Raw genomic sequence first — 17,558 nt, forward strand, 5'->3', positions numbered from 1 at the left:
AAAAAAGTAAGTAGATAAGCAGTACAGATGTCCTTTTTGTTTTCCATTTCCTCAGAAATTTTTCCTACAAAATTGACCTGCACAGTGGTTATCACGTATGACTTTGGTGAAGATGGTAGAAACATTACATTGACAGAGATAGAATGTTAAATTCAACTTCAACTTCCAGTAATGATAAACTGTGGGGTATTCATGTCACAGCACTTTTTCTCATCTCAAAAGTATTTTGGTGTTGGTGCTTCTGTAGTAGTTTCCAATTTTTTTTTCTTGCCAGTCATCCCTGTGCCACTGTGTATTGTCCTCAAACAGCCACCTGAGTAGAGTACTTAATTGTGGCAAACAAGGTGTGTTGCAGTATCTGTAAATCTCTGAAAGATCTCTACACTTCGAAGTGTTTACAATATTCCAGTCTCCCCCCCCCCCCCCATTATTGCTCAAACTGCTTTGTGTCTGAGTGTGTGTATCTTTTGTAAGTGGTTGCACGCAGCATGTTTTGGCATTTATTTATTACTTATAATGTTATGGTTCTGCACTTTAGTCTGCCTCAGATCATTATGTAATCTTCTGACTTGGGGAGAAAACTGTCTATCATGGCTTCCACCCTGTCTAGTTTTTTGTATAGATCTGGATCATACAGCTTTGGTCTACTGCAAATAAAGAGTTTGTCCCAAATGGAAATTTTTAAATGTATTCCCATCAAAAGAATGTCAGAGGTGCGGAGTTTTGCATCTTTTGTATTGAATTGGACTTGTCAGACTGCTTAGCTTGCATTTTGAAGTTTAGCTGTAGTTTTCCCTCAGCTTATCTCCCACAATCGCCTTTATATTTGATGGCCTTATTCACATTTTGAATCTACACAGGAACGTAAGAATTGCCATACTAGATTAGACCCAAGGTCTATCTATTCTTGTATTCTAGCTCTGATAGTGCCCAGTACCAAATGCTTCAGAGGAAGGTTTAAGAAACTTGCAGTGGCAAGTTTTTTGTCTCTTCTTCCTCCCTTCCACTGTCCCTCAGTATCATCTTGGTCTATAATATCTTTTATTACAGTAGCACCTAGAAATCCCAATCCTGGACCAAGAACAATCCCATTGTGCCAGGCATTGTATATTCACAACAAAACGTTGGTCTCTGCCTCAGAGAAGTTATCACGTAAGCAATGACTGGCTTAAACTTTGAAGCAAAGTGTTTGTTTAATATTCCTACAGAATTCATAACCTTTAATGATGATAGCCATCTCGATAGCCATCTGATCCCTTGATTCCCTAATGTTACTGTGGTCTCAACAACTTCCTGTGGCAACAGTTTTCGTGGTTTAACTCCTTGTTGTGTGGAAAAAACTATTACCTTCTGTCAGTTTTGAATTTCTCACCTTTTTAATTTAATTGAAAAGGTTTAATTTCAATTTAACTTAATTAAATGAAATTTAATTGAAAAACAAAATGTTCCCAATGTACTTTCTTCCTGATACTTGTTGTTCTCTCGTAATCATCTTTTTAAGGCAAATGTCAGTCTTTTTGTGCTCTCTTTGCATGAGGATTCTTTCATGCCTTTGATCACTTATTTCTCTTCTCTGAATCCTCTATAATTTCATTATGTTGTTTGAGACAAGGGTGACTAATGCATGTAGTATTCCAGATAAGAGTGCACCATTGATTTCCATAAAGGAAATATTATGGTTTTTGTATTACTCACCATCCCTCTTTATGTAGCCTCACATCTTATTTGCTCCATTTGTAGTAAGTGTCCAAAAAGCTGAGGTTTTCATCAAGCTGTCTGCAATGATGCCCAGGTTCCTTAGGATACTGGATGATGTAAGAATACTTTTAATTTTCATCCTTTCAGTGTGAATTACTTTTCATTATTGACTTTGAATTTCATTCTCCACTGTGTTGTCCATTTGCCTGTCTTGTTTAGGTATCCAAAATTCCTCTTGGTTCTCTCTGGTTTTGACTAATCTGAAGAGCTCTGTTACTTGCAGATTTTACTACCTCGCTATCAACCCCCCTTTCTAGATCACTTAATATATATTAAACATAAGGCCTTATATAGAGCCTTGAGACACCCTGCTGTTTAACTTTTTTTTTTTTCTTAACCTAATACAAACCCTGAACTTGTCTGTTTTTATTATAGTGTCTGGAACTGGTTAAATTTTGCTTTTACCTGTTATTACTTGGTGATAAGGAGACTGTGATATATTTATTTGGCAGCACGCTGGGATTTCTTTCAGGGCAGTATTTCATATCTCAGGCTGTTAAACTCTTCATCAAATAATTTAATCATCTCTCTTGCTTCTTGTTCCATAGAGAAACTATACCCTTTTTGTTTTATCTTCATTTATAGAAAACTGTTCAACTCAAGTAATATGGGACTTCTTGTACTATTTCAGCCTTCAGTGAATGATCTGTCTTTATATAGGCACACCCTGGTGGTGATGGCACTGGATAGGATCATGGTAGACACAAAAATAAGAAACAAACTTGTATTTCTTTTTTATTATTCTAACATTGGCAATCTCTAATCCCATTGTTGTGATGGGTATGTTGCTCTTAGCTGCATTCTCTTTAAATTCTCTGCTTGTTCATTTTATATCTGTCACAAACTCATATGTAGAATCTTGCTGTATAAAATGTATTAAGAAACCCTATTTCTCCATTCCAGTGGAACCTTGCCCTCCAGCTAGATGTATGTTCCTTAATGTATTTTGTTTCTGTTGTTTGCATTACTGCTAAGAGCAATACACATTTGTGAAACAGTGATGGTTGTTGCATACATTAGCTAGTGTTCCTTGTATTTGGACACTTTTCTGTCATGATTGCTTCTCTGTTGATTTCAACCGCGTTTGATTTCTGTTACTTGTTCAGTTCTTGAATCTGGTGGTCTTACCTTGATATGCATTTTTAATTAACAGGTATTGAAAGATTAGGAGTGCCTTCAACACTTCCATGTGTGGAGTGTTTTTTGTGAGTTGTGTAAATATCCACTATTTGCAAAGTCTAATCCTTTTTTATAATCACCTTGCTCTGACCTGGTTATTGGTTATACCAAAAATAATTTAGATGCCACAACTAGTTCTTTTGTTGACAGATCAAATTCCACAACTTAGATTTGTTACATAGGTCTTTAATGGTCAACTGCCTTGCTCAGTAATTGTTTTGAAAATAAGCCTTTCCCAGGTGACCTTTCATGATCAGTTTTCCTGAAATTTTGAGGGTCTTTGTTTAGCACTCTATTTCTTTTCATGCATCCACTGAAAAAAATATTACAGATACTTTCTGCCTCAACTTAGCTGTATGCAGAGGGCTTCACCTTCTTTGGTTTTTCTTTTAACCATTAACTTTTTAAGGAAATGTAGACCTTGCCTATGCTAGGGAGTTGTATAATGCCTACTACTTATACTACAGTATAATCTTCCTGATGGGGAGGTAGATTTTTGTTTTAAAAATGGTTTATAAAAACAGAACTACTGTGGAACAAAACACTTTTATGCAAGTATAATATCTATTCTAGGGCTTGTACTTGTATAACTATGTTAGTTTAAAAACAATGTGCCTGTGACATATTATACCAGTACAGATTTCAAGTGGAGATTAGACCTAAAAACTGCTACAACCACCTGCTTCAGTTGTCTGTCAGGGTCCCTTCTAAGTGATGGGATCGTGCAGTTTTGTTAGCTCCATTTTTTTTTAATTTTTTTTTTACAAGGTTTAGTTTACTTCTGTCATTAGGTAAGAAAGGTATGACAAGGAGGAATTCTGCTAAAATACTGGAACTCAGTATGGGTTGAAATTATGAGAGATTAAGACCTTTGTCATGTGATAGTGGTTACTGTTCCTTGGGGGGAATATCTCGTCAGGGTTTCATGGAGAAATAACAGCCGCTCTTAATTCTCATTCCACATCTTGTCATGTTATTCAATTCCAGATATATGGATATTTGTAAAAGTTACTCTGAATAGTCTTAAAGTTCTTTTTTTTAAAAAAAATAATTAATATACATGTTCAATGATATCACAATAGATTAACTTGGCTGATTCTTACAGTGAAAAATAATGAGTTATAATTTCTATTTAAAGACAGTAACTACACTATTTTGATAACAGTTGTTTGCCAGTAGAAAAGACTTAGCTTTTAATAACAAAGCATAGAAATTTAGCAAAACATCAGCTTGAGAAAAGGTCAAATATAGATGGATTTGTTTTTATTTGCTTATTTCTTTTTAAGGAAATAAAAATAGAAGAGTTATGCTCCTGCAAGTTGACAGGAATGAAAAAGAAAACTTTTTTTAATGAACAGAAACTGAAAGGTTCACAGTTTTTTTTTTTTTCAAGGAATTAATCATGACAAATACAGACTTTGCCAAAATGATCAATGTGAAATGGTGGGTGAGAGTGTGCCCACCCTGTAAAAATGCAAAACATACTTGATAACAATACCCCTCAATTTAAATGTCAAAACTTCAACAGTAAAATAGACATCAAAATAAAATGACAAAGAATACTTTAATCCCCATTACAGTTGAGCTACAAAAGTAATAAAGAACTCTACAGAAGAAAAAGTACATCTTAATTGGAAAAGTCAATGTTTCCAGAGAGAGAGAGGTTTTGGAACTACCCTGTGAAAATAATAAAAATAATAATAATAATAATAATTATTATTATTATTCTCTGATGGGGAGGGCTGTCATCTGATTTTTAAATTAACCTCTTTCTAAATTTATTAATCTACTCTTATTCTAACAGTTCAGAGATCATGATGCTGCTTGTCTCATTTTGTTCAGGTTACCTTGCTTACTGTGTGCTTTTGATTTGCCTTTTGGCTGTGGCTCATTTCAGTGTTTCTTTTACATAGCCATTTCTCCCTTTTTGTGCGTGTGGGTCTTTCGCACAGCAACAACAGGAAAAATGTTTTGTTTGCTTGTTTTGTTGTTGTTTTTTTAAAAAAAATAGGACAAGGTGATTCTAAAACAACCAAATTTGGCATGGAAATTTGGGGTGGTGCCAGGCTGGAAACAATTTCAACTCCTTTAAGATTGGAGGGGGACAACTAGATTTCAGATTGACAGTGTCTCTTTAACTTGCCCTTGACTCTGCTACATCACATGGTTTCTTGCACTAGAAACTTTAGTAATCCCTAAGAAGCCACATTATTTCCTCTTTAAGGGTGCGCTGGGCAGCTACACGGTGCTGCATTGACGTGAATGTGCCGTATGCTCAGGTGCGGGCTGTTCTCCCTGCCCCACCCCTGGGGTCTTTGGCAGTGTTTACAAACACGCTCTGCCTAGGTCACTGCCCAGGCAATGCTGATGATGTCATCTTGAAAGCACATGTCTCCCTGCAGCTCCAAAACTGGCAGGTTTTCTGCGAGCAGGGGGGCTCAAAGTGCAGTTTGAACAGCAAACTGGGGAGATGGTGCCCCAAGGATGAAGCAGATGTGTCCATGCCCCTTATTGACTGGCCCAGTGCTATATGGCGTGGGTTAATCGGAGATTATTGCCCTGCACGTTGCAACCTCCATAAGCAGCTTGGGGACCCAGAGCATCTTGGGTAACATGGTTTGTAAACCAACTGCAGACATTTGTGTTGGCTGCAATAATGGGCCTGGATTTCCCTTTACTGGATGGGAGTGAACACAAGGTTGTAAAGTACAGCAGAGAAAAAACCTTGCTGGTGTTCTTGGCGATATCATATGACTTAGTATTGAATGTTAAATCTTATTAACTTTACATAGCAATGCAGCTAATTAGTTCTGATCTACGTACTTAACAAAGTGTAACATTTAAGATTAGCTCATTATTCTCCTTGACCTACAGTTCTGTAATTGTTTCAATACTGTGCATGTCAGTACAAAAGCATGAAATAGAGAATCAGGGCTAAATTCCTCTTCCCCACCTTTCAAAACCACAGGGAAAGGAGCAGTCAGGCAAGCTAGAGGAGTCTCCCTTATTTTGGAGGAGATTTTTAAGTATGGTTTAAACGATCTCATGTTTGTTGAAGATTTTCTTGCTGTTTTAAATAAATCTTAAATCTCTGTCTTTGAAGGCAGGACCTCTACTTTTTAAAGGGGAAATGTCCTGTGTTCTTAAAATACCAGTTTTCTAGTTGCAGCAGCATTTACATCCAATAGAGGTTTCAATTTGTACATGGCAAGGTTTGAGCCCCACTTCCCCCCCCCCCCACCCATACACATCCAAGGAGCATTCCCCCACCAAACCTTTTTTTTTAATTGCTTTGTTTAGAATTACATCCATAATTTAAATCTTACTTTTGACCAAAATAATCTCTCGCTTCTAAGCAACGATTAGACTATGACTTCAGTGTTGTAAACACTTTGCGTACAACTGAATTAAAGAATCTAAATTCCACTATAATTAACAGACATGCAGTAGCACTGGTTAAGGGCTGTTTTGAAATTGGATTGGGTGGGTGGGTGTGTTGTTACTTAAATAATGTTTCACGTCAACTTTTTATTTTTATTTTTTTTATTTTTTAGTTATTAAAAGTGGAAGCATGCAAGACATGTATAATAAAGGAGTATTTATGGACCATAATGGTTTGGTGAGCTGTTAATGTTAATTGTGTCGAGTACTTTTAAGGACACTTATTCCACAGAGTATTGATCTAGCTACTATTGTGTTGTTGTGTTGATGGGAAGTCTGTACATTTAGAAAAGTGTATCCTCTGTTGTCCTACTGTAGAGCACATGCACTCAGTAAAAATTCATGATAGAAATCCTCAGCCTCGTGTAATTAAATTGCTTTCCTCTCAATAAAGAGAGAGAATAGTATATGCCTGCATTAATAGGTGCCTATGAAAATATTATGTAATCACACCCATTACATGTGAGAATATAATTATCTTCCAGTGGGTGAAGAATTACTATAATTTATAAACAGTTATTTAAAATGTGCTTGGTTGATTAAAAAAATCTATATTGAGATCTGACCCCTATCCAGAACTGACTGAAATTTCATATGTAAATCATAAACACTGAAAATAGGGATATTTAGTGGAATTGTTGACCTTAATTTCTGTGAGACTAACAGGTGGTGCTATAATATTTCAGTGTGGATTAGACTACATTAATCTGTTCAGCAAAGGGGGCCAAACTAGTGAGGTTTACGTTGAACTCCAGTTAGCTTCAGTGGGGGTCATAGATGCTCAGCACCTCAGAAGATTTTGCTTCTGTGGCCCAAATCCACAGTCCCAGTTCTAACCTTGAGCCAGGCGGTATGGCTATGTAGGGTTAAAAGGATCCCCAACCCTTCACCTGAAGGCTGTGATTCCTTATGTAGCAGTTAGGCCAGGACCAGGTTATGTATACCTGATGGCTCTTTCTGTCCCTGCACATGTAGAGACCCAGCATAGTGCCCTGATGAGTTTAGTGCAAGGTGTTTGGCTTCCCTGTCCTTTTTGTAAAGTTGAATGGTAAATCACAAACAGGGTAGAGTGAGGTCTGCTGTCATGTGGCCTCCTCCTATTATATATGGAGGAAGGAGATTAATTTCTTTCAAATGAGAAATGGAGTGGCAGAAAATATGTACTGTTTGGTTAAAAAGCAGAGTTTTCACAAATAGACTTTGTTGTTTGGTGTTATTATCAGCATAGCATTAAAAGAACTTACTGTTGAACATTCTGTGTAACTTTTTGTAGGATGTTATACTGGTTGCAGGATGCTTTAAAAACAATTTATTTCTACATTTAGTAATATAAAGAAGTGTTAGAGTGATGTTTTAAATATAGACTAATGCAGAGACAATATTAAAATACTCTCTTTACAATGTTTGTTTATGGTAAGGGAAAGACTATAAGACTTTGCTGCATATATTAATACTTTTCCACTATGTGAATAGTGCTTTTTAATGTTTAAGTGTTAATTTATGAGTAGACTGTGGTACTAAACTAGTATTAAAGATTTAATTCTGTTGAAAAGAGCATCCATATGAGCCATTCAGCGTGGACTTAATCTGGCTGCAGCTGGCCAGTTGGGAATTCACCTGGCTTGTGTCCCAACCTTCCCCTCCTTTCATCATCTGGGTGTAGGTGGTGTATTAGGGAGGAGGTGGGACCCCTATAGCAGTTCTTGTCTGGCTGTTTGCCTACAACCACCAATGGGTATACCAATGGCTCTTGTGATCCCTAGCTAGCTGTTGTAACTAAAGCAGGCCCTAGGCTGCTGTAATCTATATCAGTGCCAAGGGTAGGGTAAATTGAGAATCAGACATAGTCACAACTGCCTGCACTCTTCCTATGTTGGGTATATTTTGGTATAGAAGAAAGTCTCACTCTAAACCCCAAAGTGCAAGTTAGATTCAGCAAAAGAGATTAAGAAAAAAATAACCCATAGCAATATATTACTGTAGTCTGCTTTTTTTTTCCATTTGGAACCGATCTTCATGGACGTTATGCAGAGATGCAAATATGTGTCTAACAACCAAACTCACTGCTGGTGTGTGTGGAAAACTCCGTTGACTTGAAAGGGCCTGCACTTGTTTTATACTCCCAGGGAATATAATCCTGACCACTGCCCTGATACTGCATGTTGTGTTCAAAGCAATGTGTTGTGAGTTTAAAAAAAATGCATGTGTTAAGGCAGATCCTTATATTTACTTCTGCATTTACATGCCTGCCTATTCATTTACAGCTTCAAAAACTTTTAAATTCAGCCTGGCAAGGATTACCTTATTTTCTCACACACAACATGTAATTTTTTCCAAAAATCAGCTGCTGGAAATCTGAGTGTGTATATTATATGTAAGAAATGCAGAAACAGTGGGGTCTGCTGCTTAGCACTGAAACTGAAAGTGAAATCTGTAGTGATCCACAGGCTTGGCTCTTTGCTGCTGCTCATTATCCTACTACCAGGAAAGATCTCTTCTGCACCTCCCCCTCCCCCCCCCCTTGTGCCTTTCAGAAACAAGCTGTGTATGTGAGCGTGTTGTATGTGAGACAATACAGTAGGTGTCTAAGGTTAGCCTCTTAAATTAATTGTTTGTGGCTACAGTATGAAAGAAATAAATTTCCAAATGTATTCAAGGTCTGTAGAGAAGTATACATATCTCACTGAATACTTTGACGAATTTGTTTAAATGTCTAATTTTTAGTATGAATAAAACAACTGTTGGCCAACATTCCATTAATATTTATAGTATTATACTGCCAAACGAAAATTGATTGAAAATACATTAACGGCTGCTTTTGAAGTATTCTGTGGAAATGTTTGTGGGGCTCATGCCTGTAGGTAGCCTTAATTCCTTGCAATGGCTATGTGTTTAAAAACATATTAGCCACGATGGAACCGAAAAAGGTATAGTTATGCTATGTAGGATTCCAGTTCAGGCCCTGAGTAAGTAGGTGTTATTGCTTTGCAAGCATGGGCTAGGTGTCTGTTTGCGACAAGTCTAAATATAGTTATACGTTTCATAAATGTAATACAAACATATTCCCCCTGCCAGCAATGCTTTCTCCCCTGCCTTTTCCAATAATACAAACACTAAAAAGCAAATGATCAGTTAAGATACTAAATAACTTGTTAAAACTTTTCATTCCCTCTTCTACCAGGTCTGAGCAGCAGTTTTTCCTGCATGTTCATCATACGTATTCTTACCAAGAAAATGTCGTGATTTCATGTTTTTATTATGATTGAATAGAAATATGCAAATGTTTCTATAGGGCTTCAGACAGGTAAGGTTCTGGGTGAGTGCAAATGTCAAAGATATGTTATGTTTGAAACACTAAATGCAAGAAGCATGGGGCATTCCTGTCTCTCTATAGATTATAATTAAAAAAAAAAAAAAAAAAGGCAACATCAGCAATGCTGATGTGAATTCCATGTTTGTATTTCTGGCCTTTCGTCTAGTATGTTTTGACCATAGTGTGAATACTCATAGGAATTGTTCGTGATTTTAGAACATCTAACATCTGTGTTTTAAGTACAGGAGGGGAAAAGAGGTGTTAGCAGAGAGCAACTTGTAATCTACTTTTAAAATATTGAAAGAAGAAAACCCATCGATCTGAGTTAGAGTGGAAAAAATTGAAAGTGGCTCCCTTCAGGGAACAAACTAGAGGCAAGATTATGCCCTTATTTGTGAGGATACATGTTGAGGGGGAAATCACACCTCTTATGCCCTACACCTAGCTCCTTCTGGAAGTGACAAAACACAATCACGTAGGAGTCTTGATTGCTGCAATATATCCCTGAGAAATGTATCCTTGTGTCTTCTTTGAACTATCCTGCTCTTCAAGGCTTGGATGGTTCACAGTTGAGGGGAGCAGCTGGTACAACCTCACCTATTACCATGCACAAAAGCTTGTCTTTATTGTATGTATTCGTTGTACAGAACAGAATCACTTTCTTTAGAAAATGAGTCTGATGATGTGTACACAGCTCTTGGTAGCAACCTGATCTTGAGGGGAAAGAGGTGGTGTGGCTACCCGGCTAGGGTCGTGCACAGGAGGATTCATCCAATACTACCTTTGGATAGCTGGCAGGTTACTCTCTCTCTCTGTGCTTGTAGTTGTTATTCCTGTTTTATGGACAAGGACTGAGCCTTATCTAGACCCAAAAGTTAGATTGAAGTTTGTAAAGAAACTTAGAACAGCATGTCTTCAGTTGGTTTGTATGTCCACAAATAATTGCACCACTTTGATAACATTAGCTTAGAAACATGTTTAGTTAAATTGGTTAAGGCTGAGTTTGGAACTTTTTTTATGGGCATTGGAATAAATCCTGCTGGCCCTCTGAGGGCCTTGGCGGTATAGGCAATGTAACTTATTTTGCCAATGTCACGTATGGTAATGCTTGAAAACGCGGTCCTTGCTTTTCCCTCTCCCTGCTAGTGCTGTGTGGGAAGGAACCTGCTGGTTTTGAAAGCATCTACGCCAGGGCCAGCAAGGGCACAAAGGCGGTTGAGAGATCTTCACGCAGGAGGCCAGGCTGTCTTGGGGCCAGCCCTCATCCTGAGCCAGCCACATAATTGGGATGGAGTTAGACAAGCTCTCAAATGCAAGATGCTCTTCCTTGGATCCTGGTGAAGAGGGTCTTGCATTCAAAAGCTGGTCTAAAGCTGTCCCACTGCCACCCTTGGTCTGATAACAGCTGTCACCCTAAGACCTGATTTCTGGACCATCTTGGCTAAGGTGAAAGAACAGGGACTATTTCCCCCTCTTCTGCCCTGCGCTGGGGAACAGGGGCCGCTTCCAGACAGGGCTGTGGGAGCACCTGGGGCACTGCCCCCGCCCCAGCGTCGCGTGGTGCCCGCTGAGCGCCGGGCAGAGCCGGGGGCTGTGGACACCCAGTGCCACGCGAGGCCCCGGCCGCTGCAGCGCGTCACGAGCACGAGGAGGGCGGCAGCGGGCGGAGGATTCCCGCAGGCCGCTCGGCCCCTCCGCGCTGGGGCCGAGGTCGGTCCCCGGCAGCCGGGCCGGGTGTCCGCCGCGCCCAGCCCCGCAGGCTGCCATCGACTCCAGCGGGGCAGCTCCGGGCCGGCCGCCCGCCGACTCCGCCGCCGCGTTTTCCAGGCCGCCGCCGCGTTCTCGGGGCTCGCAACCGAACATGCTGCGCTGCGCCGGGCCCCGGCGCCGCTCGCCATTGGCCGCCGCCGCATAGGCCCATGGGCGTGCGGGCCGCGCATTGGCCGCGCGGCGCCGTCCATCAGCAGTCAGCGGCCTGCGTCAGGCTGGGTTGAGCGGCACCCCCTTCCCTGCTCAGTGTCTGGCGGCGGCGGCGGCGGCGGCGGCGGCGGGGCCGGTGCGGGCGGCGGGGCCGGGCGGCGCGGCGCGGCGCGGGCGGCCCGTTCGCTAAGATGGCGGCAGCGGCGGCGGCGGCGGCCGTGGCGCGGCTGGAGGGCCGCGAGTTCGAGTACCTCATGAAGAAGCGCTCGGTGACCATCGGCCGCAACTCGTCGCAGGGCTCGGTGGACGTGAGCATGGGCCACTCCAGCTTCATCTCCCGCCGCCACCTGGAGATCTTCACCGCCGCGCCCCCGCCGCCGCCGCCGGCCGGGCCGGACGGGCCGCCGCCTCCGCCGCAGGGGGACGCCGCTGCCGCTGCCGGCGGGGGAGCAGCGGGCGGCGGCGGCGGAGGGGGCGATTTCTACCTGCGCTGCCTCGGCAAGAACGGCGTCTTCGTGGACGGCGTGTTCCAGAGGCGCGGGGCGCCGCCGCTGCAGCTGCCCCGAGTGTGAGTACGAGTACGGGCCCGAACCCGGGCCCGGCCGCGCCGCGCCGGCGCCTCCCCCCGCTCCCCGGGGACCCCTGCTGGAGGCGGGGGGCGCTGCCCCGCTCCGCTGCGTGCTGCGTGACAGCCGGGGGCCTCGGCGCCGGGGCAGCGTCCCCCCGCGCGGAGCCCCTCCGGGGGGATATTTTTCTGTCCCTGCGCTGCCCCGGGGAAGTGCACGCGCCGGGCTCACTTTCCGCCGGGGCGCGGGGGGTGCTCCTGAGGGAGGGGACGGGAGGGGAGCACGTTGCTGCAGCTTCCCTGGATGTTGCCCGTCTCGGCGCAGGGCTTTGCTGAAGAAACCTGCAGCCTGATACACTTCAAGACACGCCGGTGTGTCCCAGTCCTGACCTGAGGTGTTGTCACCTGTGTGAGACTGTAGGAACAGAGACCTTTACAACATGTCGAGATATCATCAGGCAGACAGAAATGTCTAAAAGATTGCTGTAACTCCTTAAAAATTAGCTGAAAATGCTTGAGCGGCTTGTTTCATACTGGTAATAGCACAGGCTTGTTTACCACTGCTTTTTTAAACTTTATTTAGAAAACCAGGGGCAGAGCTTAGTAGCTCTGCTTTTTTTTTCTTCCTTTTCCTTTAAAAAAAAATAACAACAACACCCCCCCACCCTTTCCATATTTTATGTAGTTTCTCTTCAAGTAGCACAGCCATTAAAAAAAAAAAAAAAAAATCAAAAAAAAAATCATACCATCTCAAACCCATGCTTTCTAGGAAATGCTAATTTTGAAAGGGTTTAAGTGGCTGTGTGCATAGTGCTGTATAATCATAAATACAGTTGGATGACATGTTTGACCTCTAACAACTGTAACTTCTATTTTTGCTTTTTTAATCTTAATCACTTTGTCATGTAGCTAGTCTGGGTTTGTTTTTTTTCTGTGTTGTAGTTGATTTCCTTTTAAATAATTTTATCTGATCATATTTTTAAAATGGGGGGGGGAAGTGCACTGTCGTTTTAAACCTAAAAACACACATTGAGTATTAATAAAGACGATTTTTAACAAGTCTGAGCGTTGTCTCTGACATCCTCTAAACGGATTAAAGCTAATTTGAGTGATTTAATCTGCTTGCAAATTTTTATGAAATACCTAAATTGTCACAAGCACAGCACATTTACTGCATCCTGCTTTTGTTAGGCTCTTGATGTGAATCTTGAATTGTATTTTGTGTTACCTTTCTTTTAAATCTATATTTTTTCCATATTCTAATGCAGACTGTGGTCAGGAGAATGTTATACACGCCCCTATTCTTTAGTTTCTTGTTTCTGTTTTATCAACAAATCATTTTTAATGCGAAGTTGCATTGTCTTGGCAGTGGAGGCAGCAGTAAGGAAACTGGTGTCTGCTTGAAACTGATTGTGTTAAATGATTGCACCATTTCTTGGAATGCATGGTAGTAGCCCTCACTTTTGAGATGTGCAAGTTGTTTAAAGTAGTATGTACAGATTATAGAATGTAGGTGTGGTGGTAAATCAAGCTGTGTGAAGAAGGTATCACACCTACGAAGGTTGTTAGAAATTCATAGAACAGCACTGAACACTAAATGGATCCATTTCTTTAGTTAAGTGATGCATGAATAACTTACTGTAAGGACAGACAAGATTGACAGTGCCACCAGTGGGTTGTTGAATGAGATCTACGTACTCCTAAATGCCGTTGCACAGCTTATGTATGCCATTTTTGCAACATAAAAAAGACCATTTATGTAAAAGGTAAGCTTTTAAATTAACGTTTGGTGGAGTAGCAGGTTTCTGGCTTTGTGAAGTTCTTTATATGGTAAAAGGGTGGTTGGGCAAATTCAAAGCAGTCATCATTAGTTTGCTTATAGCAAGTCATTACTCTGAAGTGTTGTTGATGATGACTAATGTTTGAAGTCCCATTCTCAAATTTCATCATGGATTTAAACTGACAAATTGAAGCTTATCTGTTAAGTTTTAAATAAAAATCAGGTTATTTAGATAAATCCAAGTGAGGTAGATCTATTTAGTAAGATGCATTTTAATTTAAACTCATATTTTAATTTTTTAATGATACAGTGTTCATATCTTACTACTTATGACCCTGATGATAATGCATACTTCAAGAATTCTGTTAAGCTTCCAGCAGCATATCTTGTGATCAAACTGTAATTTTTAAAATCCCATAACAGCAAAGGACATTTAGAAGCAAATATTAAACTCTGCTTGGTCCAGCCTTTTAAATTTTAGTTTTTGAAGTAGTTTTAAAACCTGACTAAGGAGCTGGAGGTTAAAAGGAATTAATTTTTAGGATGCTGTGTAATATCTCTTGGCTTTTGTTTCCTTCAATAGCCATTATTTTCATAGAATCTGCATACTGTGGTGTGTGTGTTCAGCCTATTACAGTACTTGGCAGCCTTATTCCCAGAACAGTGTTAATCTCAATGCTGATGCAGTAGTAAGTAGGTAAACAAAAATCCAGGGCAGTTTGAAACTCCAATAACAGTAAAGGGCAGTCTTTCCAACTATTTTCCTAATGGCAAAAGATGGCACAGGGTGGCACCCAAGAGAGTAAATGGCTTAGGGAGGCATAAGTTTTCCGAGTTGACAGCCTATTTCATCAGATGAAACAGAGCTTCACAAAACCAGAAAGCTGCCACTATACATTCCAGATGATGAAGTAGGCTGTCATCTTCTGAAGCTTATGCCTTTCTGAACCAGATAGTCTCTGATGTGCCAGTGTGTCCTGCCTTTTTCTGCTTGATTTCAGACTAAGATGGCCAACTACCTCTCTCTGTTTTCATAATGGGAAAGGATAAAGTTCAGGGTTGGCAACCTTTTAGGAGCAGCAGACTTGAGCAACAGCAGACTGAGCTGCTATTTCCCTCATGTCAAATTGCCACAAATGTGCTTGCTGTTCATCTCTGTGGGTCAGATGAAATCACTTCATGGGCCAGATCCAGCCTGTGGGCCATAGTTGATCAGGAATAAAAATCTTTCCAAATGTCTCAGAAGTACAGAAGCCAGTGAAGCTTAAAGCAGAATAAAATAAAAAGTATCACAAACCCAGCATCTTCTACAAATTGAAATTTTTTTTTTTTTGCTATGCAGAACTGAAATGGCTTAAGTACAATTAATATTTGAACACCATTTTATGGTGTTACTGTTTTTCCTGTTTCTGGAAAAGAGAAGTTGACATCTATTGTTGCAATCTCTTGCAGAGTGTGTAATGTAAAGATCTGGGGAGAAGGAATCCTTGACAGTTGAATAAATGTAATGCTACATTTGTTGCTATAATAAAGCATATTACAAAGATAAATGCCAGCTAATGTTACATGTTTTGTTGCTGTTGATTAGCTAACTGCCTCAGTCATTGGAAATTCCTTTGGATAACACTTCTGAAGGTTTTGCTCATGATTCAGAAATCTATGCTATATGGAAATGGTGTAGGTTTTGTTGTGTTTAACAGGACTTGTGTATACTGGGTAGAGAGGAAGTTGTAGCAATTTTCTGTTTACATTCAGTAAGTAGCTCCTCTTTCAGTATGAAAACTGAAGCATGACAACAAAGTGTTTTGAAATCTCAACTAAACTTTACAAGTTTGCATGGATTTAAGTAACCTCTTTAGGAAGTGAACCTTCCTAAGACCCATTATAAGATAACATTTATCTTATAACTATAGTTATTGAATTGGTTTCAGATTGAAGTCTGTCACAGCTCCTGCCAGCTTCCATGGAAGCATGGTTGGTTCAGTTAATAGTGGCATTTTGAGACTGAAATTTTAAAGTACATCATGTATTGTATTTTTTTTCATCCCATGATGCCATGAAATGGATACTAAACCTAAAACAATAAAAATGTCTTCCACTTGATAAAGGGAAATGTACTGTGTGTAGTTACTGTGGGTTAAATTTAAGAAAGCAACACAGAACATCTAGGAAAATGTTAAAATGTGTGATGTGATAGTTACTTCATATGCTATGTAAGTAAAGTCAAAGTGATGAGCTAATAGATCGCATGAAAGTTTATTAATGGTGATATTGAAGACGGTTATAAATTCAATTATTCTCTTATCTGGTTAATAGGAATTGAGAAATACAGTAGCATTTCAGTAGTTCAGTTGGCAAGCATAAAGTATGTTGTATCTTATGTGGGCGGGGAGAGAAAAGGAGGGGACCACAGCCGTTGGTAATAGTGGTGTTGTGCCTAAGATATATAACATGTATAACAGGGGTGGGCAAAATGCGGCCCGCGGGCCGAATGCGGCCCACCAGACCATTCCATTCTATCCGGCCTGCAGGGCCCCTAAAAAATTTAGAAAAGTAATATTTATCTTCCCCTGACTGCCTGTCGTGCAGCCTTCAATGGCTTGCCAAACTCACAGTAAGCGGCCCTCCACCCGAAATAATTGCCCGCCCCTGATATATAATTTCCCATTGCTCTCAATAGATTGGAAGTATCTTTGTTCAGTAATATACACTTGAGAGCTTGAAGGTCCTTGAAATGCTGGCCTTGTATGTCTTTAGGCAGCAAGTCTGGCAGTGAGTATTGTAAAGAAACTCCACACTTTGTATGTTACTGATGATTTTTGCTTTGTAAAAATTAATTTATCATTAGGAAATGATATACCATTTACATTTTCAATTAAATGATATGCCATTTAAATTTAAATAGTATTGCAGTGCATACAGTATACTGAGTGTATAGAATATGTTCAGCTGTCTAGATAAGTGCATAGTGACCTTAGCTCAAGGTGTCCTGTTGCAACTGATTAATTAGCATCCCTAGTCAACTCATCACTTGTTGAAGACTACAAATGTTAAATATCTATATACTAGATTTTCCCACTTGTTCTGTGGAGAGGACCAAGTTTAATTTTTAATTTTGATTTGTGGACCAGACCACTGACTCAGTGGGCATTTCACTGCCCTTAAATCACAGTAGCTGTCCCACTCATTAAAATTAAGTTATGAAGATGATGACTCTGTGTACTAATTAAACTTCTGCTTAGTGAAATTATGGTGTCTTTCAATATCACTTGGGTGAAGGGAGTGATGTCTGGGGGCTCTACAGAACCACAACTATTTCAGTGCCCTTTGTGCACTTGTAATTGCAGTTATTTGAATTGTGTGCACAGGTGCAGTTACTGTATGAATTAGGACCATGATTGCATGTGTTCTGTGCGTGCATCTGATACTCAAAGTGTCACTAGGATTGAGTTAACAATTGAGATGAATGGGACGTAACAGCTCTTCTAGAGTGGTTGCTAGCTGATTCGGATGATATTTGTAGTCTTGTATTGGCTTACATTCCATTCACATTTTAAATGTTTTCTCCATGAATATAAGAGAAACTTTGCCAAACTGGCCAG

General features: G+C 40.5%; 1 protein-coding gene across 3 annotated transcripts in view; it reads left to right on the forward strand.

The window, feature by feature from the left end:
- Positions 1 to 17,558, forward strand: part of FOXK2 (forkhead box K2) — an 85,542-nt gene that overhangs the window by 12,980 nt on the left and 55,004 nt on the right. The window contains exon 1 of one of the 3 annotated variants that reach the window (XM_059732182.1): positions 11,755 to 12,179. The exons of the other annotated variants lie outside the window; for them this stretch is intronic. Within the exon in view, the coding sequence (XP_059588165.1) occupies positions 11,803 to 12,179 (377 nt within the window). The 5' untranslated portion in view covers positions 11,755 to 11,802. Of the gene's footprint in view, positions 1 to 11,754; positions 12,180 to 17,558 lie in introns of those variants that run through there. 3 annotated transcript variants of the gene reach the window in all.

Source organism: Alligator mississippiensis, chromosome 8, assembly GCF_030867095.1.
Source record: "Alligator mississippiensis isolate rAllMis1 chromosome 8, rAllMis1, whole genome shotgun sequence".
NCBI lineage: Eukaryota > Metazoa > Chordata > Crocodylia > Alligatoridae > Alligator > Alligator mississippiensis.